This window comes from Puntigrus tetrazona, chromosome 10 (genome assembly GCF_018831695.1).
Source record: "Puntigrus tetrazona isolate hp1 chromosome 10, ASM1883169v1, whole genome shotgun sequence".
Taxonomy (NCBI): Eukaryota; Metazoa; Chordata; class Actinopteri; order Cypriniformes; family Cyprinidae; genus Puntigrus; species Puntigrus tetrazona.
Genome location: NC_056708.1, coordinates 10,398,857 through 10,423,507, shown reverse-complemented (window position 1 = coordinate 10,423,507; position 24,651 = coordinate 10,398,857). Strand labels below are relative to the sequence as shown.

The following is a 24,651-nucleotide window of genomic DNA, read 5'->3' as shown; positions in this document are numbered from 1 at the left end:
AGTTTTAAAGATGAGAAATATATATATAGTTTTTAAGATGAGAAATATATATATATATATATATATATATATATATATATATATATATATATATATTGATAGTTTTTAAGATGAGAAATATATTACTCGTATAAAAATAAGCAAAAATGCAGGTCTGCAGCAGTTTTTTTATTGCAAACTTGAGACCAAAAAATATACATATGAACAGTATTTATATAGAAGCTTTTGACATTGTAGCAGGGTGAGGCACTCAATAACAGGCAGCAGCCAATAAGAGTGACGCTACTACTGACACAGATCATACAACTGGATTATCGGTCTGTTAAATGTTTCATAGACACTTCCTTTTGAATGGTTATAAAAACTTTTGAACCATCACAGCTGATAACACAACATCAGTGAACAAACAATACAAGAATGCAGCACCGCATTGCGAAAAAAAGGTCAAATTGACAAGTCCGAATGGTAGATGGTAAAGCTCTGGTGTTCCCAGGATCCAGGTAACATGGACCCATCAGCAAAGCTAAATGTAGGTTAAAAAATCAAGCACAGCTATTTCTCCCTGCATGACTTGATGTATGAAGCAGCATCAGTGTAAGATGTTAAACTAAATACCTATAGTTTGGTCATAATAGACAACATACCATCATACGCCATGAATTTGGCTACATCAAGCATTTGAAAAAATACAAAAACTGGATGCTGTCCAATTTATCAATTTTTTTATTGTTTTGATTAGGTTGCCGACGCCGTTTAAACAAAACCAAAGAACAGAATAATAGTGAGAATGACAAACTGTAGTGATAGATAAATTAAAAGCTATTTGGCTCTATTCCCGCAGCTAATGCATATTGTTTAATAATATCATAAATTCTGTTTATATATTTTTTCCCAGACCCTCTCAAATCCACCCACATACATAACCTCAAAGACTGGCTCAATGACAATATTTATTTTCCCAAATTGTTTACTGTCCTCGTTTAGAAGGAGGCACAAGGTGATCAGGAAGATCAACAGGTAACTCGTGACCTTCCAGTTTAACCTTGATGAGGTGGTTAGCTAAGGCAAACTCTTCATCGTCCAGGTACCCATCCTTATCCACATCAGCAAGCTTCCAGATCTTTCCTAAAACATTGTTAGGCAGCTTGGATTTGACCATCTCCTTCTTGGCCATGGCACCAGAGACCTTCCCGTTGACAGGTGACAGGGTGTAGAAGATCTCGTCGTAGGTTGGCTTGTCTCTTGCAACTACCCACTCCAGCTCGTCAATGCCTTCACTAGCACCTTCTCCATAGCCATGCCCGAAGGGTCCATTCATGGTGCCGTCAAAGGCACCACCCTGGACAGCCTGGCTGGGCATGGCAGCCTCCTCCTGTCGAACGAGGGTCATGAGTTTGGCAATATCGTTGGCCAGCATATCCTCCACTGCCTCCAGCAGTTTGGGCTTCAGTCCCTGAAACTTGGTGAAATCTTGACCAGCGAGGACTTCCTAATAATGAGGATAAGAAAGAAAGAAAAAGTGTCAAGGTGTGGTAGTTTTTCTTAATAACTAAAAAAATAACACCACTGCATAAAACAAAGGGGACATACCCTCACAAAACATTTACCATTCTCTAAGACTACTAAAATAATATTTTTAAATAATTTTCTAGAAGAGGGGTGACTATTTCCATACCTGCATTTTACTGAGTTTAGGGAAATCACCAGGGGAGATCTGATGTTCTTTTTCAATCCTTGCATAGATGTCACCCAGGTTAGCAATGAGCTCCTTTTTCTTATTTTCCTTCCCAAAAACATTTGGCATTTCTTTCTTCAAGGCACTGATGATGTAGGCATGAACCTAGAGTTTGAGAAAACATTTGTCATAACGCATTTAACATAAATCTGTATGAACAATTTGTCAATCTTTAAAATTGCAGAGACTTATGACAATATGCAGCAACAATATTAATAACATTCATAATATTATGTTTCTTGAGCACCAATTAAGCATATCAGAGTAATTTCTAAAGGATCATATGACACTGAAAACTTAAGTAATGGCAGCTGAAAATTCAGCTTTGCTGTGAAGTTTGATTACCAATCAAAATACATTTATATCATTTTTGATATATTTACAGTAGGAAATTTACAAAATATCTTCATGGTACATGATCTTTGTCTATTACTTTGTCTATGACTTTATGTTTCATGGTCCAGGATCACACATCACATTTTAAAAAGATATTACAATTAGTTTAAATAGGAAAAACAAGCATATTTTAAAAAGGTAACAAATTTATATAGAAAGGAAGAGGCTGGAACAAAGAAAACTTGGAGTGTGTGGTGATTTTATAAAGTGATCACATGAGGGCAGCAAAACACCAGGCTGCTTAAAAAAAAATACCTTAAAATACTTCAAATTTAAAGTATTTGTCCAGACATCACACTTTACATTAACTATAAAAAGTTTAATTTCTTACTTTGGCTAGACGGGCCCGTTTGATAAGGTCATTCAACTTGCGCAATGCTGCATTTCGTGGAAGTCCCTGGATGTCACGGAAAAGGTCTTGTTCCTCTGCCTCAAACAGTTTCCTGTTATCTGCAACCAGGAGAGGTTGAGCCCAGAAAGAACCAATGTAGACTCGGATGACCTCTGGGGTGTTGACAATTTTACCAAGCGACCACATGAGGGCACCATACACCCGCATGAGCTGCTGGGTCCCGATCTGATCAGCTTTGTTGAGAACCACCCGCATCTTATCCTCGTGATTTTTCAGAGCTCGGATCACCTCTGAGAACTCATCCGAGATGTCCAACTTGTGTGCATCAAAGAGAAGAATAATGCGATCCACGCGTTCGGCAAACCATTCCAGCACGGCAGCAAAGTCATAACCTGCAACAGAAATGAGACATTTTTCTTCACGTTAATGAGCATTTAATTCACTTTTTTAAAAAAAAAAGTAATTTAGCTTCATTTACACCAAAAGGAACTTGTTTGTGTATGTGAGCTTCTCTGATAAACTACAGGCCAACACTTCTCTTTGTAAGCCAGATAAAGAGCAATACAGTCAACAGATGTGTAACCCTAGAACTTCCTGATCTGGCCCACATCACTCCACAAAAACAACGAGACAAAAACCATGCACAAACCCACAAACAGGCAAACTCACAATACCAAAATAAAATGTTTTCCTGTCCAAGGAAACCCCTCACGTAAAAGAATCCATCTATATCCAAGTCCTTATGCACGACAACGCTATTGGCTCATGAGGGTGGAGTACAGCTGGCCTTTCACATGAGGAAAAATAAATAAATTAAAAAAAAAAAAAAAAAAAAAAACAAATGACAAGGCATCTAGTTCACTACAGCTGAACTGACATCACATACACTCACGCTGACAAACAGGAAAGAGAATAAATTGTCCCACAGACACTCCTTCCTCTCCCATGGTTGGTTATTTTTTTGCATTATAGTTTAAAGGATCACAAGGAACAATGGAAATCCGAGTCAAATGTTTTGACAGTAGTCAAGGAGATGATGATGTGTCAAAAATAACTTAAAGATGCTGGGATTTGAAACCAATAGAAAAAAAAATGTGTACGGCATGTGTGTGTGCTAGAGATTTTCTCTTGGGTATTTTGACATCTTCAAGAAGCCAAACGCACAAGCCAAGGGCCAGCATAAATATTGCACATTTAACAAAAAGCTGCATATGAGATCTTGAGGGCAAAGGTTTAATCTTCAGAGATTTCTCTATATGCAATAATACACATGCTAAAGCCAGGATTTCCGGCCCAACTCTCTTGCTTACTGAGACAGAAGTTAGCAATTTATGTTTGGATTGTGCAGAGAGTGTGTGGAAGACAGGAAAGACTGCGTCCCAGCTCCCAACAGTTGTGTCAACGTCAGCAGGATGTGAAATCTGGATCTGAATCCAACATGGGCGTGATCTCACCGATTCAGTTTTGTGCTGTTTCCACTTATCCATCGCAACACTGATGGCAAAACTTATGAAGCAAGTCTTTTGAATTATAATATATGATGCTACAATCCATTATATAAAAATGTAATCTGCCCTCAAGGAATAATTAAAAAAAAAAATCTCCTCCCAGCAGTTACAAATTTACTGTGTGGGTATATACAACAAAAGGTTTATTAAAAGGCTTTTTTGCATATAAAACAGTATTCCATTTCAGCAGGATCTATTTTTTCTGGGAGTTTCATTTGTCTGAGTGAAAAGTTGTGTTAGCTACACTTAAAGCAGACACTGATAAGCTGACTGTGTATACACACACACACACACACACACACACACACACACACACCCGGTAAAGACTGATAATGGAGGTAGCTCATATGAAAGATATTTTACTTTATTTTGCCCTAATGATATGGCTTTTCCAGTTCTTTGCTTGCTTTCCTTCTAATACTTTCCAAAAAAACTATATCCTTGTGTAAACTATGGGATATCCTTGTTTACTTAAGCATGCCATAGTAATTATATTTGTTCCTGCACTGATATCTGTGCAGGTGGGTGTACAAATGCTGCAATTAATAAAAAAAAAAAAAAAAAAAAAAAAAAAACAGGTTTGCTAATAATCAAGACAATTTAATCAATAATTATTTAATTTCCCTTCTGCGGTTACGGTTATCAAAAAAAAAGTTGCATCATTCATTAATTCAGTTCATGAAGAAACAGACTATAGCTAATGAATTAAACAACGAAGGCACAGATGAATGAATGAATAACGACAGACTTTATAACCATGCAGGAAACACATCAGCTGTCTACAAAGATGCTGGTTGTGTTCATATTATGTACAGTTAATACAAGACTGGGACTTAAGTTTACAACTAACACACAGATCCTACCAACTTCCCATTGACATTTGGGTTCCTGCTGGTCTGAAGGTTGGACCAAATGTCCGTTAAAAAAAATAGATAAATAAAAAAAACACTTTGGCTCAGTTTGGAGAGCTGTCATTTAGAACAAAGGCTAATCTTTAGTATACCTCCACCCTGCTTAAATCAAATGCAGACATTGACCCACAATCTCACAGACATTATACAAACAATTATGAGATACTGAGGCATGCATAGACTTTAACAAGAAGGTGGAATCTCTTCAATAAAAGATGGAACCTCTAGAAACAAATTAAAATCCAATAACTGAAAAGGTTTATATAGTGATATATTTAGTAATGGGTGACTCTGCCCTGCAGCATCTCTGTTAAAAAGGTTTGCTTGTAAAATATTAATTAATAAGCAACAGCTGTTTCAAAAACAGATGTTAATGTTGCTTAGCAGACATTGGCTGTATAGCTGATTCACAGTTGCTACAAACTGAAATGCAAATTTAAATTTCTTGTAGTTTCATCTAAGTAATAATAATAATAATAATAATAATACATTTAAATACTACTCTCTTTGTAACACACCTCATACACTTGGCAGTACCACTGGCTCTGGTAGTGCTATGTTAACTTTTAACCAAACATACGTCTTCATGATATATGTTTCTAGGTTTTCTTCAATCCTAACCCACCATAGATATGACCTGTATTTGCTAAAAGTCTTTAAACCCACTGATCACCACTTGTTTCTCCTTTTATTACTATTTTTTAGTAATATACCAGCAGCATGAATGTGGAGAATATGGCAGGAGGCCTGGAAAAGCTGTGTGCATTCATTTGTGTATGGAAGGAAATTACCCATTTCCAGTACCAGCCCTTTTAAATGTGGCACCTCCACAAATTCCTGGAAAGCACAGGGAGAGGAAGAATGTATAAAACTAAAATATGCTGTAATGATCTCTGTAAACAATAGCACAATCTCAAGAGATTCATCACACTGTAATTAAGTAAAAAGAAAGATCACTCAGGGATTCTTCATAAAATGAAGCATTGCTTTACACAGAAGATTACAACAAATAATTGTGACAAGAAATAATGTATGCCCCAAAACTGCACAGTCACCTAATCTATCCTAACACAAGTAGTTCTTCACTCAAAAGATGGGATTTAATACAAGTTTAAAAAAAAAAAAGAGAGAGAAAGAACACTAATTATTAACCTAAGTATATATAGTAAAGCATCATGGGATATTCAACACCTAGCCAAAGCTACTCAGCCATGAAGAATTAATGCAGGCACTGTGTACAGTAAACATGAGAGGTACTAGAATAGAGCCCTGTGGAACACCACCCAGTTTAAGACACTGACAGACACAGCACAACTTCGTTCACACAAAAGAATCACCGTGGATTTTGTGAATCTAGGTTAACAACAAAAAATAAACAAATAAAAAGTACAGTAATGGATACTTGTAAAAGCCATATTTAGGCTAGATAAAACAAGATCTGAAAAACATTGGTGAGGGGAATACATAAGTGGTTTGAAAAGAGCCCAGTATGACACAACCTGACTGCGTCTGCATATTATGAACATTCGTTCTGATGAGTCTTGTCATTAACTGCTCGTAAGGCCCACAAGAAGTCAGAGGGAAGTATGTAGTCAGCAGACTGTAGAAGATTATTAACTGACCTCACAAGATTAAGCAAGACATTTTTGAGGGACAATGACCGACTCTATAAGACTGCAAGTTAAAACATGACAGAAATATCATATCTCTTACTTTCTCTCTCTCTCTCTCTCTCTCTCTCTCTCTCTCTCTCTCTCTCATATATACACACACATATACACACACACATATACACACACACACACACACACACACACACACACACACACACACACACACACACACACACACACACACACACACACACACACACACACACACACACACACACACACACACACACATACATACATACATACATACATACATACATACATACATACATACATACATACATACATATATAGATAGATAGATAGATAGATAGATAGATAGAGAGAGAGAGATAGAGAGAGAGAGAGAGAGATAGAGAGAGATATTGCCTTATATATAGTGTAGCAATTTTATTTTACAGTTTGTGATTCATTGATCTGTTCTAAAGAGCAGGAGTCCAGAACCACGGTATGGAAACCATATTGCAAGAATGAAGTGGGTAGAGGGACAGATAGACTAAATTAAAATGGCAAGCCTGCTCACCCACTTCCAAAGAACAATCTAGCCACTAACTGTGGCTAAATGACAAAATAGCTGTCATTCCTAGCTGAATTTCCATGTTTTTCAGATCAGTTACATAACTACTCATTCCATCGTTCTCAGACAGGCCCAGATTTCCTTCTAAACTTATTGCTGTTGTATTATTCACACATGCAATCCAACTGACCCCTGGCTACATGCCACGCTACGATCCATGACCCAGTGAGGACTAGCACTTTCCCTGTGTGAGTGATTGTATGAGTGTATTTCTTGCCAATTAAATGCTTTTTCTTCCTATGCACTTGAGTCAAATACTCACATTTTCCATGTTTAGATAATGACACTAGCAGGGCTTTCCTCACATTTCCCTCCGACAGCATTCAATTACTGTAACATTGGTAAAGAGGAAGCTTTGAACACAATAGAGCTGGAATCTTTAAATAAACATCTCGTGAAGAAACATGCTTTCCATATGTACCTCAAGCTTTGAAAAAAGCTTTAATGGGATAAAAAAAATAAATAAAATATTGGTAACCGAAACAACTGAAAAGAATGCTTTTAATGGTGATGATAAATGTAAGCATCAAGTTATGCATGTCTAGTTCTTGTTTGAACATTTCTATAGTTCAGTCATACTTTCATAAATTATTTAACCTTTTAACTGGCCTGTCTATAACTATTTAGCAGAGCATATTTGAGAGAAAAAAAAAAAAAATCACAATTCTGGTGCTTTAAAAAGAAAGAAAATTGCAAGCTGAATGCAAGTGCAAGACTGAAGTCATTCATAGCTTAAAACATTAAAAAGCACTTTTTTTTTTTTTTTTTTTTTTTTTTTTTTTTTTCAAAGAATGGGCTAAACAAAATATTCCTCTAGTGGGTAAAAGATGATGATTATCAAATGATTTTATTTTATTTAAGCTTTTGCACAAAATCATTTAATTTTTCCTTCAGGCATCACACCTTAAACCATCACCATCTATCTTTATGACTTATTCTGCCTCAAAGTATAGAAGAGGGCAAAGGGCAGCAAAAAGAGAATAACCCCGGCCACTGATGTCACCTTTCTTGTTCCTTAAATAAGCTAAAGCAGTGTATAAAAAAAAAAAAAAACATCACTGGAATAAGTTCAGTGTGCAACACCTGGGATACATCTCATATACTATGATCTCACACGGTCATGTATCAGCCTGAAAATACTTTTGCCATAAACTAATGATGTTTTTACACCCGTCCGAGGCACTGCCAAGCTCTGGGGGAAGAGCTTCTTATCATAGGCCATAGGGTGCGGTCCATTAGAAAGCAAACCTAAATAATCAACGTGTGAGATAAAGCTGTACAGTATGGAATGCTCTAGAGCACCTGGTTAGTATCATATACTCATGTCTGCACTCCATCACAGAGTTTACAGGAAAATCTCCTGTATGTATCCCTTTACCAGATTTACAAAAAGTGTTTGTACCATTTTAAAGTGACGTACACCAAGGAATTGAATGATTATCATAATCTTGTACAAGGTATTTATATGGTAAATTAACATTTAAAATAATGTCATTGTATGTGGCCAAAAAACATGAAACTACCATTGAGTCACGTTATTAATCTACTAAATAATTTTATATCGCTTCATTAAGATGCTACATGATTTCATTTAAATAAATTAAAGACCACGTCCACAAAATATAGCATTACTAAAGGTACATTTTGCAAGTGTGCTCTTGATTGTCTCGCGCAGAAAGCGTGTGGAAGTACCTGTACTCGCTCATATATACAGACTCAATAACACATAAATCAATCTTTTAATCATGGAAGCATTCAATCAGTCATCTTTACAGCACCCTCTCAGTTCTGTTTGTTTCTTGGCCTGAGCTATTTGTCAAGACTGTTATCTGTAGATGCCACTCACCCTCTGATCACATTTACATGATCTTCGGGGAAAGACAAGGAGAGGCCTGCACACACACACACACACACACACACACCATGGCAGATAGACAAGCACAGGAAAAGTCCTCAGCGTGACACCGGTTACCTCCATACACAATGCTCTCTTAGAGTTTTCTTGAATAAACAACATACCAATATGCTCCATTGTAATTTGGGACTTGTGACAGGTTCAGACGAGTCAGGTATACTTCTAGGGAAGCTTTACAAAAAAAAAAAAAAAAAAACTTCTGCAGTGCTCAATTAAGCATGAAATCCACTTGCCTAAAGGTTTAAGTGACCATTTTTGCCTCATTTTTTGTTTTCAGTAAAGGCTCAAATAATAATTTTGTCCAAATCATGGTGTTTGATGGGAATGGAGAGTCCACATTGTTACTACAGATTAATTAGGTTTTAAACTTCCCTTCCTTCCTACAGGAAAAATGGCTATAGAAGGAGCATGGGTTTGTTTCGCTCTAACATAAACAGGAGAACTAAAAATACTTCCCTCTTAAGACTGCCATAATGCAAAAGCTAACTGAATTAACCTCCTTTCCTCTGCCTAGAACAAGTGCTACACGTTCACACTCACAGCTGCCCATGTAAATGAAGTTTGTATTAATAGCTGTGGTAAATCCGGAAAGGAAAGTCAGGGAACAGTAAAAGAAATGAAAATAGTAATAATAGAAAGTATTAAAATAAAAAACAAAAACCGCTGACCTCTGCTGATCCGCTGTTTCTCTCCAGACAGGATTCCAGGCGTGTCTATGATGCTGATGCTGTCCAAAACTGGATTTGGCATCTGAGCGCATATAAACCTGTGAAGAGAAGATCACACATTGAAAATGGACAAACGTTTGAAATGTTTTTAGTGGAACGTGATTGATTGGAAGGAACTCCCTTTTCTCTGGGCAAATCTTATTATTCCAGCTCTTACCTCAGCTTTTCCATTACCCAAAGCCTGCAGCTTATCTTTCTATATGTTCCTTATTTATGCGCCAACCAGTATGTTATCATTTTCATGCCTTTAAAATACCTGCACATTTTAGTCATGCAAAAACAATCCTCAGCCCCCGACCACGGTGTTCCCTCTTGTGTATTTTACTTACTCCCTCCCTAGAATTTTTCCAGAAAGTGAGCCATCACTTATTCCTTCTATGCTGCTACCTTCAACACTGCCAAATCGTATCCCAGATTTCCCTTCTCCTTGCATTCCACTCGTTATAAGACACAGCTGACAGTGTGTCATTTTGGCAAATGTTTTTAAGTGCAAGTCGTAATATTCAAGGCCAAAACAGATACATGCTTCCTTGCATGTATCCAGAAATCCTACTGAACAAATGTAATTTTATTTTCTAGAACAAAACGGTAAATAACATTTAGAGGTTAACGGACAACATTTACCTAATACCAGACTGCTTTCAACCACTTCACCTTTTGAAGTCAGGCTTCAGAGGTTCTGCAAACATTCTGCAGAAGTTAAAATTCACTTCCTCCACAATGCAAATTTATACAAATTTTTATTTTTTTTTAAAGAAATTAAGACTTATTTAGCAAGAACAAAAATAGACTATGTATCTGCAATAATAAGCCTGCGCTGGGTCCCCAAGGCAACAATGCATTTAAGGATAAATGATTTTTCCCTTTGCTAATGTAATATTCAGGGAGAGTTATTTCTCCACCTAATTTTCCCTTTCTGTAGTTCATTTAAGAAATTCCGGATCCTTCCACGACTTTGTCCCAAGTACAAAAAAAGTTATTGCCATATTTACTCTTTTCGTACAGAAAATTCAGATACCAAGCTGACAAGCACATAAATCTAATTGGCTACACAAAGATTCATATCAGAAGAAACCCGTTAAGCGAGATAGACAGCAGTAACGAAGTGTAGTTTGTTGCATAACACCAGCGAGCACCACCAACCACAGCAATAACCGTAAATTAATCTTCAGCCTAGTAGAGGTCAAATCACCATATAGGGCTTAGACATATGCAAGCATTCGAATTTTGCTTTTGAGAAAACAGTAACAACAACGCAAACTAGAATCAGCAATATGGTTCAGTACAGGCCAGAGCGTATGGAAAGTGATGAAAGCAGCTGAATAGGAGAAAGTGCTTGCTCAAGTTACAGTCAGGAGTAGCAGGGAGAGTGGGGACGACAGCACCAAGGCGGAGCATCCATGTATTACTGAACTACTGGAACAGGGTTAATATGTAGCCTACAAAAAAAAATCAGTGGTCACAAGGTGCGCTCACACACACACACACACACACACACACACAACCCCCCTTGATACCTAGCCAGTGACCTTCAATCTACCTTTGAACCTCTCCAGCAAGGTCAGAGTAAAAAACACTGGGAGGTAAAAATCATGCTGGATAAGCAATAAAACAGCATAATATAAAGGAAGCTGGGGTCAGAGATTAGCAAACAGGGGACACTTTTGAGCGTGAACGCTGAGAATTTGCAGAGTCAGTTCCTCAGATTACTGCCCAGTTACTTATCCGAGTCAGTCCCTTTTTTTTACCTCTTGCTAACCTATAAAAAAAAAAAAAGTCACGCAGATAAGCTTGGACTGTCAAAACACTAAAATCCTGTGTTTAACAACTAGAGTAACACCTACAGAAATGTCTCGGATTCATGGCTGCAATGAGAATACACAGCACTCTCTCAAGAAACCTTGATTTAACCTTAAGATGACACACACCATCAAGGTGAGTTCAGGGAGGGAGGGAGGAACAAAATCTTTAACTATTCTCCTCCCATTCATGAGTGACTAGTCAACCTACTCATTGCACAAACTGAAAAGCATTCCCAGATTTTCTTTAAAAGGACATTTTTGGGGAATACACGCTTCACTCTGCCAGCCCAGGCCTGTTGGGAGTCAATATGATCTGTTCATACGATCCCTCGTTTTGTAAAGCTCTGGAAGTCTTCATATCTACAAGCAGCAGTACCAGTCCTAGCAAGCGTAGTGCTAGCGTTTGGGAGAAGGCACACCCACCTCTGCTCAACCTAAATCAGCCTGCTGAGTCCGAAATGCAGCGGACATATGTGAAATGTTGAAAATGTTGACAAGTGTGGGCCGAACTGATGCCCCATTGTAAACGGCAACTCATCTCTCTCCATGGCATTCCTTATGGCGGGCCCCATTCCCAAGAGCTTGTTAGAAAAGACCCCTAAAGGCCTCAGCAGCTGTCAAAACCAGTGTCAGCTGACGTTCCTCTCAGAAGGGGGAACCAAAGACTCATGAGCAAAAGCTTTAGCGCACACAAAATATGGACTTAATATCCTCAATAGGAATACAAAGAAGAAGAAAAAAAGAAAAAAAAAATGCTGGTATACAGTATCAATTTAAAACCAACTCGGATTCAAATGCCTTAAGGCTATTTTTGGGTGTAACGGCAGATACACTTCGAAAGTGAACATTAATAAAAGTTTTGTGAGGCTTATATGACAAATCATAGCACTTAAAAACGTACAGACATACTGTGTTTGCAGGGGGTGAACTTGTTAGGAATGTTACTACTACCAAAAGCTCCACCCTTGCAATACTAGCACTAGCTGACAACTCCGGCATGCAGAAATAAACCTAAAAATAAGAGCAAGAGATTCACTTTTTAGTACAACATGGAGACCCTCTTCACCCTAATGACTAGTTTTTGAGGTTTCAATCATCTTAAAAGTATTCCCGACCGCAAATGAACGCAAAACTTGAGAAGCTCTTGACAGGTCAGGACAACACCGCCCAAACAGCTGCAAACCGCAACAAAGATAAAAACTGCCGAGGCAGATCAATAATGTAAACATTGTTTGTGTTTATTTTTAAAAAATACGTTTTTCTAAAAAAAAAAAAAAAAAAAAACACTGGAGGTCTCACCTGTTCAGAAAAGCGTTTCCGAAGGCGTTCAGTTTTCTGAAGGGTTTCTTGGGGTCAACCACTAAAGCATTGCCCGGGATGAGACCCTCCTGATCGCCGTGCATTACCGCTATGAATGAATCGGTCGTGGGTTCGGGGCCTATGCGCATCCCGGGGAAATCCTGCTCCATCAGATGCCGAATAAAAGTGGTTTTCCCCGTGGAGTACTGGCCCACTAAAAGTACCATGGGCTTGTTATCGAAATCAGCATCTTCCAGAGCCGGAGAGTGGAAGTCGTGGAAGCGGTAGGTGTCTTCCAGAGGAAAGAGTTTGGTCCGGTAGAGTCGCTTCAGCCCGTCAGAAACCGTCTGAAACAGTTCGGGGTCCTTTTTCTTCCCGTCCTTGTTCGCCCAGCTGAACATCTTGCACAAGGTGTAAAATAAACTTCTTACTCAAAGAAAAACACTTGTGTAAAATATCTTCTCTGGCAGTTTAATCCAGCGGTTCGAATGAACTAACGGTCCGGTGTCAAGCAGCGGACTGCCAGCGTGGTGGGTCGGTCCCGTCAGCTGTTCAACTAACGTTAGCTGTTCTCTTTTTATTCACTCATTTAATTTCCTCCGACTTTGCCTTTTCTGTCAATCAGGCTGAAGTTAGTTGACTCTACAGTGTCTGTTTTCTTTTATATCCGTCGGAGAGGCAGAGCTCGCTTGCTCTCTGGAGTCCCGCAGCACTCTGCGCGTGACACTGCGAGCTCGCGCCCCACTACATTTTTTTTAAATACATTACTGTGGACCGGAACTCAAGAAAACTTCCAAAATAAAAGGCGTCACATTTCTAAATTGGGAATCTGAGAAACACAGCTGACGTTAATTACTGACATTTATATAATAACGAAACGAGTCTTCAGCTTTTCTTTAATGTTCATTTGAGACAACTTAAAATTAACAACTGCATATACATTCGCTCTGTACATTCCCTTATACTTGTACAATGTAATATAATATAATATAACCATTTAAAAGGTTGAATCAATCCCAACTGTTTAGTATGCATTTCACATGACAAACTTACAGTGCAATACTTGCGACAACTATTCTTTATTGTTGCGTTGAGAAAATTCTTGCATTAATAATAAAAAATAATAATCATAAATAATAATAACCGAAAGACATTTACCTCATAATATTATACATAGACTAATATAATTTAATATAATGTAATTATAAATTACAGAAGTATAGTATGAATTACAAACTTAAAGTACAGTAATGTTTCTGTTTTTGAGAATGGGGTGGGAATTTTCTATTGAGCATGTAACTTGCTGACTGCTATATTGGTCTTGAACTTTCATGACCGTGACAGTTGCTGGTCTAAATCTGTGCCAAATTTGACACTGTCATAAGGGGATAGTAGGAAATGACACTCGTCACCCGCTGCGCTTTAGAAAGTTCCTTTAATTTTGAAACTTCAGGTATGAAAAAAAGACACAAATTCTTTGGAAATCCTTTGTTTGGAGCTTACAATCAACAAAAGTCACCATAGACAGAACACAAGAGGTCTCTTTATATTGCAGTATGAGAGAGTGAAAATGAAAGTCTGCAGCATTCTCTGTGGATTGCAGGGAGTTCCTAATGCTTTGGTTTCTTAGAAGCTCAGAAAGACGATCACATTTTCCTTCAAAAAACAAAATCATTATTTAAACAATTTAAGCCTATGTATTTTAATCAGCCATCTTATAATGCAACATTTGCGATGGCCTGTCCCTTCACATGTTGGTAAGCTGTGAGCTTATTTTTGTCTTAGACCTATTCCTGTAAAGCTAGAACTCCCCTGACTTTTCCACCTGTGATAGTGAAAGCAGTCTGGCATTTACAGGAAATCAGCTTGTTTGAATGAAGTGGCATATTCTGTCAGTGATCATATTTTCTTTTCTATAGCTCATTCAAAATGTCACTAAAGGCCCATTGATACCAAGGATGATTTTAATAAACATTATACTTCTATTGGAAAAGGGAAATCTAGGTTGAGCATTTAAAGCCTCAGGTGTGCACCTATAATAAACAGAACTTTATTATGAATTGGTGTGGATGCGATATGTTATTATATAGTATTATTATAGCTAATATATAATTTTTTACCACCGTCCTTGGTGTAAATGGGTCTTAACTCATATCATATATAATATCTGTAGAGAAGATGACAAAAAAGGTGATATATCATGAAAAGAGTGAGAGCAAAGGCACAACACATAATTATATATACTGTAAAAGTCACATTTATTTAATATAAAAAAATGCATTTTGAAATAATGTAATGTTTACATGACATTAAATACAGTAAAATGAAAACAAATAAATATAATATGAAACAATAACAGCTACATTAATGCATAGATGTTCCTCAAAAAATTCTAGTCCAACATTTCTAAAATGCCCTGCATTCTCTGTGCAAATCAGTGTGTGTTTAGTAGGATAAACAGGACAGTGGCCTACAGAACTGACAGGCAGCTGGACTGCAAACACTGGCTGTCAATTCATAGGTCATCACCCGGTGTCCTAGACCCTGAGTTAAACATGCTTTCTATTAACATGCATTAGGATTTACAGCCACACAAATGAAATCCAGATAATTAAGTAGAACTGTATTTTCACGCAGAACCAAAGGAGATAAAGGTCACTATCTGCACGCAACAGCAGCTCCACTGGAAGAAAAAAAAAACTTCCACATGGAGTTGCTGTTACAAGCAGTCAGCACCAGATCTTTGGAGTGCGCTCCCTTTGGACAGCGGGAGGAAGTACACTTATTCTCACACGAACGCTAGTCAGTGTGCCATTCTCGCCACAGACTTCTTCGAAGTTTTCTTAAAAGATAAATAAATAAATACAAAAGAAGAAGAACGTCCCACCTGAAATAAAAGCACAGAGAACCGAGTTAGAGAGTTAAGTCAGGATTCAAACAATGGCTAATGACTGCCATTAAGGACATGTGAGAGTTCCTCTGTTGGCTCATGACTTTGACCTCTTATTTCTTTCTCATCTTTATGACATGCCATAGACTCCATTATTGGCCAACAGCGCGTCCAAAGTGCTAAGACCGATCTTGATAACAGCAATTTTATGATGGCAGTCAACATGAGGGTGCCTGGCAGAATTTGTGTATGAGCTGAGAGAAAAAAGGGTGTGTCGCTCAATAATTTATGTGCCTTTATGTCCCTAAGTTTTAATTTCATAGATATCACTTCCTTTTAGTCACGAGTTACCCATCCCACATTCTCTATCATGTTCTTTCTCTCTTTTTGGTTTCTTTGTTTATAACATATTTTAGACTTTGCCTTGCTGTAAAACTCCCACTGCTCCTTGCTACCTTTGGAAAAAACAGCACAATAAAGCAATTAAAGGGGGCACACAGCACATGAGTCAGTCTGTGTTATCTGCTCCTGTTATCATATTTTGAATCCACCATTATCTTTCTCATCCCTGCGCCGTATCCAACATTTGTGTAGGGTGAGAGAAAATCAATGGCGTGAACCTATGTAGGTGGTTCGTTTTTATGTCAATTCCCAATTGTGGTACTTGATATCGGAGTAATGCATGTATTTTATCAAACGTGCTTTGTAGAAAATATAAGAAGAGCAAAAAAAAAATGCACACGACAGTGTATTACATTGTGGCTGTTGTCATTTTGACTTCATTTAATGAAGAAAAAAAAGTTTAAATTGATCTTTGTGATTGATCTTTGTAAGATCCTGTTTTTGGAAAGTAATGCTAAATGTTTGAAGGCTGAGCAGAAGCCTTTTGCATTCTTTTCTCATCCTCTTTAAAAGGATTCGCTTGATTTCGTTGGACAATGCAGGTATATTTTTACATTAGGATATTAATCTAGCCTTTTATAAACCAACAGACAGAAGTTAACAGTGAAAATTCCTACATGAATCAGCGTAATTGCAGAGAGGCGAGACAAAGATGTGAACCTCGCATGAATTTTGCTGTTTTTTTATACACATATTTATACTACTTCTTAAAAATTATACATTCCTCACACGTGAACGCAGTATTTTATTTCCAATGAAGATTTACTTACATTCAAAATTCTTCCTTGTGGGAGTCCATATCAGAAAAAAAGAACACGAATGCAAACAAAAGAACTTTTTTTAACAGTTAACAGAAGCATTGAAAAATATGACTATGAAAAAATTAAAAAAGCAACTAAAACCAGCAAAGTCGGTAGCAGCATGACGAGAGAGCCAGCAGGTGAGAGGCGAGCGTCGGCCAGCAGTGCTATGTCAGGCCGAGAGAGGCCAGTTTAAAAGTGATTTGGAGTTGAAGCTTAGTTAATAATTACACTCCCGTCAATATTTAACATCTTTTTGGCCCTGCCCCTCAAATCCAACATCCTGGACTCCTATGGACTTACACGCTTTCTATCTTTTTTGTATGCTTTTAAGCACATTTATGTTTTTCAAAACACTTCAAAGCTACACATTTCTTTAAAACAGACTAAAGAAATGTTGTGGGCCAAACAGACTCAATTCTGAAGTCTGAACGGTTTACCATAAACGCAATAAACCACTAGAGGGCGCAACGGTTTAACTTACTTTTATTATTTCCTATGAAAGGAATCAGAACATTGTTTGTTGAATATCACTAAAACTATTATAAAGTCTTATTTTTGCATATTCATATGATATATTCACCGGCTGTGAGTCGCTGAGACCTGATTTATAAATCAGCAAACGTGTGATGTAGGTCAATGTCTTAATTACTGGTAATGGCACAACATGAGGTAATGCTGCATGATTAGAATAGATAAAATAGACTATGGACTCTAAACATTGATCAAAGAATGAAAAAAGCAGGCTTTATAACAGGATAATAAAATGCTCATAAGGGAAGGTTAATTATTGCCATTGTTAGGTTAAAGAGCACAGAAGTGCACACTGTGTGAAGGAATTTCGATTGTCAAACACAAGAATAGTCCGTCTATTAATGTACCACGACAAAATACTCCATCTAAGCACATAAGATAGTACCACAGTAAGGTAAATCGAGGTAAACCTGGATGTAAAAAGGGTTGCGATCTGTTAAGTTTCTCCGTTTGTGACTGGACTTGCAGCAAAATAAAAAACACAAACAATCTCAAATCACACACATCTATTGGAAAATGATTGAGTAATTACAGATAAACAGATTTTATGATGTGTAATGTAACGTGATGGTTGTTTCTTGGATTAATGTCAGCTATTTCCCTCACTGTAAAAGAGGAAATCAAGTGGCTACGACCTTGTTACAGTGCTCAGGGTCAAACCACAAACAAGCAGTATTTCATGGTTTTCAAAATTTACCAGAAGCACACAGGAAATTTTGAGGCTGTCGCCCTGCATATAAAGCTGTGTTTCAGTTTTTTTAGTCCCAAGTCAGCAATCAGTAATAATGCACACTGCACGGTCTCAGAGTTCATGTTCATGTTGTCATACTTCATCACCCCCTCTATATTTTATGGCCTTTGCTCTTCAGCTTCTTTAAAATGCTTTAAAAGTATATCACGTTGAAGGCGTCACTTATTAGGTGCACTAAACAGCATAAAAACCTTTATTCACATTTATTTCCTTGAACATCACTGTCTTTTATCAGATCTACACATAAAAGAAGCTTGGACAGAACGCATTTGATGCGAATCCTTGTCAGTTATAACAGAGCAGTTCTTTCAAATGTTGTGTTTTTGAAACGTGCAGCTTTATAAATCAGTCATTAGCTACTAATATTCTCATTTACAAAGTCGACAGTTTCGGTGCTAGCCAAGATGTCCCTTATCTTATCAGAGAGGCTAGAATAGGGTGTGTTTAAGTGTGCATAACGCTGTATAATACACACACCCACACAAGCACAGGTATGTATGGTCGCTCACGGTCAAGTCAAGGTCTTTAGACCAGCACAGATTCAAGACAATATCTTTGTCTCGGTAAAAAGTAAATCAATTTAATTGTAAAAAGGATAGTATAAATAGGGATTTGGAAAGAATTTGAACCGGTGTAAAGTAGTATTGTCTTAACACGTGTAGTCTTTTACACATCAAAGGCCAAAAATTGTAATTGGGGTTTCTGTAGAAAATATTTCTATTAGAGTGCACTCTACTAATGTTTGTGACAGTTTGGCTTTATATTTTTAAGTAAGATTGAGAACACATTTCAGAACGATTCTGTATTTATGGTATACAGACTCTTCATTAAATTCTGTTCAATACAGAAATACAGTGATTAATAGGACACATATGTTTTTTAATAACCTGGTTAACTTATTTAAAATGCAATTTCAGAACCACATGTTGAGTATGTTCAAATACACTTTATGGACCAAAATAATGACATGCGCCTATTATTATATATCCATATTAAAGAGTCTCTCAGGTTTTCCGGTTTTTCTTGGCCACTGGTGATACAGTTACTGTTACTCAAAAAAAAATGACAAACTGTATATAAAAATGTCCATCGGAAATCACTTTACATCACTTTTTCACTAGTTTTCGTTTCTTTTTTCCATCTACTTTAGTAACAGTTGCTTCGTCTTTCTGGGCGGCCCTCTTTTTTGTCTTCTCCGTCACCGTTTCCATGGTATCCCAAACCTCATCCTCCTCTCCCTCTGCTTTCACCTCCTCTACATCTCCACTAACATCAGCACTTGATGACTACAAGAGAAAAGCACATAAAGAGTCAAATGTTTAAGTCATTAGGATGCAGTATAAAGGCATCGGCGAGAAAGCAACTTCCATTGTTGTTGCCGCTGATAGGCAGTTACATAAAAGCGAATCATCAAAACGATGCTCCCCCTGACACCGAACCGCCGCTTACCTCCAGTTCTCTGCTAGACAGCAGCACACAATTGAGTCGTGACTTCAGATATACCTGCACAGAAAAAAAAAAATGTTCATTTATACAAACATAACACTGAGTGGGAGGCACTTCTGATTATATGGTACATGCAATCAGATGGTAATAAGAGGAGAGGGGCTATGCGGAAATCTGCAGAGAATGAGAGCGATGAAGCGCACGGAGAATGGACAAAGAAACCTGGTTTCTTGTGCATTCATACCTTGTGCTGTAAGGAACGGTCCTCCAGGCTGTGTACTCTCAGAAAACGATCTAAACCACAAGAGGCCACCAACGGGAGGGAAGGATGGCACTGCAACCCCCGCACTGCCCCCGCCAGACCCTTAAGACACCCACGCACAAGCCCTGCAGGCAGAGAGAGAAGAAAATGGGGTCAGACAAAACAACACTCTCAGGAGTTCAATAATATTGCAGTGCATATAAGGAGAACGGCTGGCCAAATACATCTTTTATACTTGGAACACACACGGATCCAGGACAGCAAACCCTGAGCAATGAAGCTTCGGTTCAAAACAAACGCTTTCGTGCGGATCCAAACCTGCCTAAGAGGAAAAAAATAAACGGTGTATCCACCTACTGCTTACCTTTCCGGAGGTCAAGGATGGCGAGCTCTCCGTGAGTGTTGCCCACGACCACTGTGCCCCGGTTGGCAGGAAGAGAGAGCGCCGTGAGCGGGTACTCTCCGAACCGAGCCTCCAACACCGGCCTTCTCTGAGGCGTCTGAGGGTCATACACACGCACCTGACGGAGGAGCAGAACAGAGAGGGCAGGATATTTTGAGTCATGTTTGATCACAGACGTTCAACTTAAGACACAAAGGAAGACATGAATAAACACAATGGCAAAGGGTTAGGGATAAGCTGCAAAGCGCTTTTTATTTCGGGATTTTTCGTAGCTGTTAAATCTAACAAACAAAACATTTTGCATTTTAAAACAGCTGATGATGGCTTAAAGCCGTGTTTTAATAACACTAACCAATTAACTATAAGCTGAAGGTTTAGTACAGAATACATGAAATCAAAAAGAAATTCACTGGTATAAATACTGACTTCATACAGATCATATATGATTTTGTATTAAAATGACTGGATAGTTAATTTACTTTATTCGGTAAAAACCAAATCACTACTACAATGAATGAGACAGAACTCAATTAAATACACTACTATTTAAAGGTTTGAGGTAAGATTAAGAAATATAAAATGTAATATAAAGTATAATATAATTTGTTTTATCTCTAATAAGAAGAATTTTGTTGGATCACAGGCTAAATTAATGGCTGCTGAAAAATCTTTGCTATAAAAGAAATACATTTTAAAATCCATTCAAATAGTTATTTCAATTTTAAACAATATTTTACCACATTGTTGCTTACACTGAAATTGTTTAGCAATAAATTAATAACCATTACAAATAGACTACAAATTAGTTTTTTTTATGTTACTGACACCAAAGATTTGAATGTCAAGTGTACATCATTTCAGGTGTTCACTGTAAACAAAAATACCATATGATATTTCTAAAGTAAACAGAAACAACAGCATACAAGCACACATGGATAAATCCAGAGTAAAGCCAAACCTGATGGTGTCCAGTGCATGTAACTATTTTATCTGAATCTGGGATGAAGCCAATGTCTCTCACCCACACAGGCACTCGCATATCTAACCAGTCATGGGCTACCTGATGGATTGAAGAAATAAAGTAATAAGGTTCGAAACACAGAAATCAACTACCGTGGCCTAAAAAGGTAGCAGTTTTGTTCTTCTGCCTTACATTTTTGGCTGTGAATATTGGCTTATCTGGTCTCTCCAGATCCCAAACTTTCAGTGGGTTCTCTTTACCCCCTGTAGCCACATGATGGCGCTGTGATGGGTTCTGTTGCATTCTGCATATTCCATTTCCAACATTTACCTCAACCTAAGGGCAGAGACAGATGAGGTTGGCTGAGGATCAGATTCACTACAAGTCCACATCTATCTTAATACTCAACAATTATCATGAAGATTAAGTGACCATCATACATTATTCAATCCTAATCTACAATTCAAACTGTAGAAACAGTACCTTTACTACGCTACTAGCCATATAAAAGAAACAAGTAAAATAGACAATGTTGGGTCACTATGTAATCTTTTTAGAGACAGAAAACAGCACAATAAAACCTCTTCTCCCACTTCTTTCAAACAGTCAGACATCAACAAATACACTTGCAATAAAGGCACAACTGTTAGAAATTCCTTTTTGACTGTTTCTAAAGATCATTTCAATATAATTAATATAAAGTGATAAATGACAGTTCTGATATATATATATATATATATATATATATATATATATATATATATATATATATATATATATATATATTATGCTGACACTGAGCCTTTTATGCAATTATATTATAGGGACAAAATTCTTTTCTATTGTTCAGAGAGGCAACATAATGCCACAAAAGTTGAATTATTTCATCAATTTATTCTATTTGTTCCATAAATTCACCATGAATCTGCTGAGATTTATTTCTAGATGCAGAGATTGGTGCTGACTTTTCAGCATTTGCAGTTGTATTTTTTATTAACACACAAGTGCATGTATTATAATTAATATGTAAATTTGAAAAAACACCAAACCACACTGCAGGACACACTGGCTTACTGTTTCTGTACTGCCTTCCCTCCACACCTTCAGCAGTCCTGACTCCACACATGTAATCATAGAACTGGAAAAAGAGGGGGAAAAGTCCATCATTCCTACAGTACAGCTACGCAAAACAACAACACATCCAGTAATTCATTAGCCCCTGCGGAGATGAGCATAACATGACATTGGCAACCACCTGTCAGTGACAGCCAGTCCTGTGAATCTGCCCTGTGAAGGATCTCCACACTCTCTGGTCGCTGTGAAGATCCCCTTATCTGTGCTGAATGTTTTCACAGTGCCGTTCACACTGCCCACTAACACCTGAAAAGACATACACTCTTAGACAACGTCTGTCAGTCACCAAAGCATGGCGATGAAGTCTGTTACTCCAGTTCTCTCTCTTTCTCACCTCTGATTCGTGAGGGTCTCCCCATGCCAACACGCAAACCTCTTGATCTCGACTCAAGCAGCTCATCTCACAAAAGTTAAACGCCTGCTTTTTGGTTAAACTCACCCCTAGAGATGAAATATGGATAATAACAAATCAATATTTCGGTGGCCCTCAAGAACATTAAATGGCACATTTGTGGTGCCAACTCACGTGTACTATACACGGCTAGCTAGCTAGCCAGAAAAGTGTACGATCTGTCGTTAAAGAGACTAAAAACAATTTACCTTTTAATATTCCAGTTTCGGATCCAAGCCATATTGAACATATTTGGCTTTTCGCAGCCATTTGAACCAAAACGAGTGATTTTGGGGTTACTGACTAAATGAAAACAGAGCTCCACGTTACTGTCGCACACAACTATGTCCGGCTGAAACGCACAACCTGGGGATTTTTGGTTCCGTTCCCCACTAGGACTGGGTCTACTGACGCTAAGCATCAGCGCAAGTTTCTGCGTGTTGCCGCGCGATTGCAGTCATTACGGTTGCATGAAAGTATTATAATCTGTTTCTATTTGGAGATTTTATTTTTCACTTAAACACAAAATATGTTAGATATTAGCAAAGAAAGGGATGTTTTAGGTTAGTCATAATGTTTGGGAAATGTTTTCCATGGATAAAAATAAGACAGGTTTTCAACAACATTAACGTGAGTAGCGTCATTTTTTATTTTCCCTTTAACGTTGCTATAAACCAGTAGTCTTTAACCTTTTTGACCCCAAGATAATTCTGATTCTTATGCTTTAAAAGACATAGCTGCTTCGTTTCAAACGTATTAATTACATAAACTGGGAGTGACCAAAATTTTACCAAAAAAAAAAAGTATAAAAAAAAAGAAGATAAAAATAATAATCAAATTATACCGTCTCAATGTAGTTCTTTATGGTTTGCACACTTCAATTTGCATGACTTTCATACTTTCTAATTACATTGGCTTTAAAATATATATTTTTTACTCTTAACAATTTCTACTCAACCAATGTATGTTATATGTTTAGTCATAATTAATACATTATTTTGTGCTTTTAAAACTACATAAAATGTATAATTCTGGAAATCCAACAAAATTCTCACTTAGTGTATACAAGTTACCCAAAATCACATTGGTTCTTAAATAAAAATTGTCAGTTGTTAAGGGAACAAATTTAAATGTTTTTTTTTTTATTCGAATCACTTTTAGTCACATCACAGACTCCTTGGATGCACGCTGTGCAACTACTGCTTTTAAGAATTACAAACACTAGCTGCATGAGAATGCAAAGATAATAGGTTGTAATTTTTTCATAGACTGAAAATAAATATCTATAAAAATATAAAACACAATATCATCGAATTAACTGAAATCAGTTGCAGTTGCCCTAAAATAGCATTTCCTGAAGGACAGTGGAGAGAAGATGCTTTCTGAGTGTGGAAGAATCCACCAGATGGTACTCTTGGACTCCATTAGAAGAGCACCCACATGGCATGCTGGAAATATCTGTCAAAGGTGTTGTACGTGCTTTAGGATATTTGTCACTCTTCCTGAAAAAGGAGAGCGCTGCCTATATGGCTGCAGTAATGTAAGCAATAAAAGCAAATCAGAATCCTTAATGGAGGAATGATTCAGTCTCTTCTCCCTGGGGAGCATGTCAATCAAGTTTCAGTATTTCCCACGCTTTAAAGAACACACAATAAACAAAGATGGAGACATTGTGGGGATGATTTGAAAACATAGCTAATGAGAGAAGAAAAAGAAGATCCCCAGGGAGTATTCATTGAAAATGGATTTGACACCATGGAAATGAGGTGGCAGGAAACCCA

The 24,651-nt window shown here is 37.4% G+C and overlaps 2 protein-coding genes and 1 long non-coding RNA gene across 3 annotated transcripts; all 3 read right to left on the bottom strand.

Annotated features, from left to right (window-relative positions):
- Positions 1 to 147: 147 nt before the first annotated feature.
- Positions 148 to 13,656, bottom strand: ehd1b (EH-domain containing 1b). Its single transcript, XM_043250745.1, has 5 exons — positions 12,897 to 13,656; positions 9,736 to 9,833; positions 2,463 to 2,875; positions 1,676 to 1,840; positions 148 to 1,489 (listed from the first exon to the last, which is right to left on the bottom strand). The coding sequence occupies exons 1-5, from the start codon at positions 13,295 to 13,297 to the stop codon at positions 968 to 970; spliced, it is 1,599 nt and encodes a 532-aa protein (XP_043106680.1). The 5' UTR covers positions 13,298 to 13,656; the 3' UTR covers positions 148 to 967.
- Positions 13,657 to 15,127: 1,471 nt separating this feature from the next.
- On the bottom strand, positions 15,128 to 17,169 carry LOC122352597. The gene is made up of 2 exons (XR_006251890.1): positions 16,959 to 17,169; positions 15,128 to 15,783 (listed from the first exon to the last, which is right to left on the bottom strand). It is a non-coding gene; the product is annotated as an uncharacterized LOC122352597 (long non-coding RNA).
- Positions 17,170 to 17,458: 289 nt separating this feature from the next.
- On the bottom strand, positions 17,459 to 23,240 carry wdr74 (WD repeat domain 74). The gene is made up of 10 exons (XM_043250871.1): positions 23,080 to 23,240; positions 22,814 to 22,920; positions 22,601 to 22,725; positions 22,420 to 22,483; positions 21,538 to 21,681; positions 21,343 to 21,444; positions 20,346 to 20,502; positions 19,964 to 20,106; positions 19,723 to 19,776; positions 17,459 to 19,559 (listed from the first exon to the last, which is right to left on the bottom strand). Exons 1-10 carry the CDS (start codon positions 23,138 to 23,140, stop codon positions 19,380 to 19,382), a joined length of 1,137 nt encoding a protein of 378 aa, XP_043106806.1. The 5' UTR covers positions 23,141 to 23,240; the 3' UTR covers positions 17,459 to 19,379.
- Between the last annotated feature and the right edge of the window lie 1,411 nt (positions 23,241 to 24,651).

What these genes read in the sequence shown, in the direction of transcription:
- ehd1b (XM_043250745.1), bottom strand. Translation starts at nt 13,297, where the DNA reads ATGTTCAGCTGGGCGAACAAGGACGGGAAGAAAAAGGACCCCGAACTG. An exon ending in AACGGGCCCGTCTAGCCAAA is followed by an intron (nt 1,841 to 2,462) that starts GTAAGAAATTAA and finishes CTCAAACTCTAG; the next exon opens with GTTCATGCCTACATCATCAG. An exon ending in CTAAACTCAGTAAAATGCAG is followed by an intron (nt 1,490 to 1,675) that starts GTATGGAAATAG and finishes CCTCATTATTAG; the next exon opens with GAAGTCCTCGCTGGTCAAGA.
- wdr74 (XM_043250871.1), bottom strand. Translation starts at nt 23,140, where the DNA reads ATGGCTGCGAAAAGCCAAATATGTTCAATATGGCTTGGATCCGAAACT. An exon ending in CATCCTTGACCTCCGGAAAG is followed by an intron (nt 20,107 to 20,345) that starts GTAAGCAGTAGG and finishes CTCTGCCTGCAG; the next exon opens with GGCTTGTGCGTGGGTGTCTT. An exon ending in ACCGTTCCTTACAGCACAAG is followed by an intron (nt 19,777 to 19,963) that starts GTATGAATGCAC and finishes TTTTCTGTGCAG; the next exon opens with GTATATCTGAAGTCACGACT.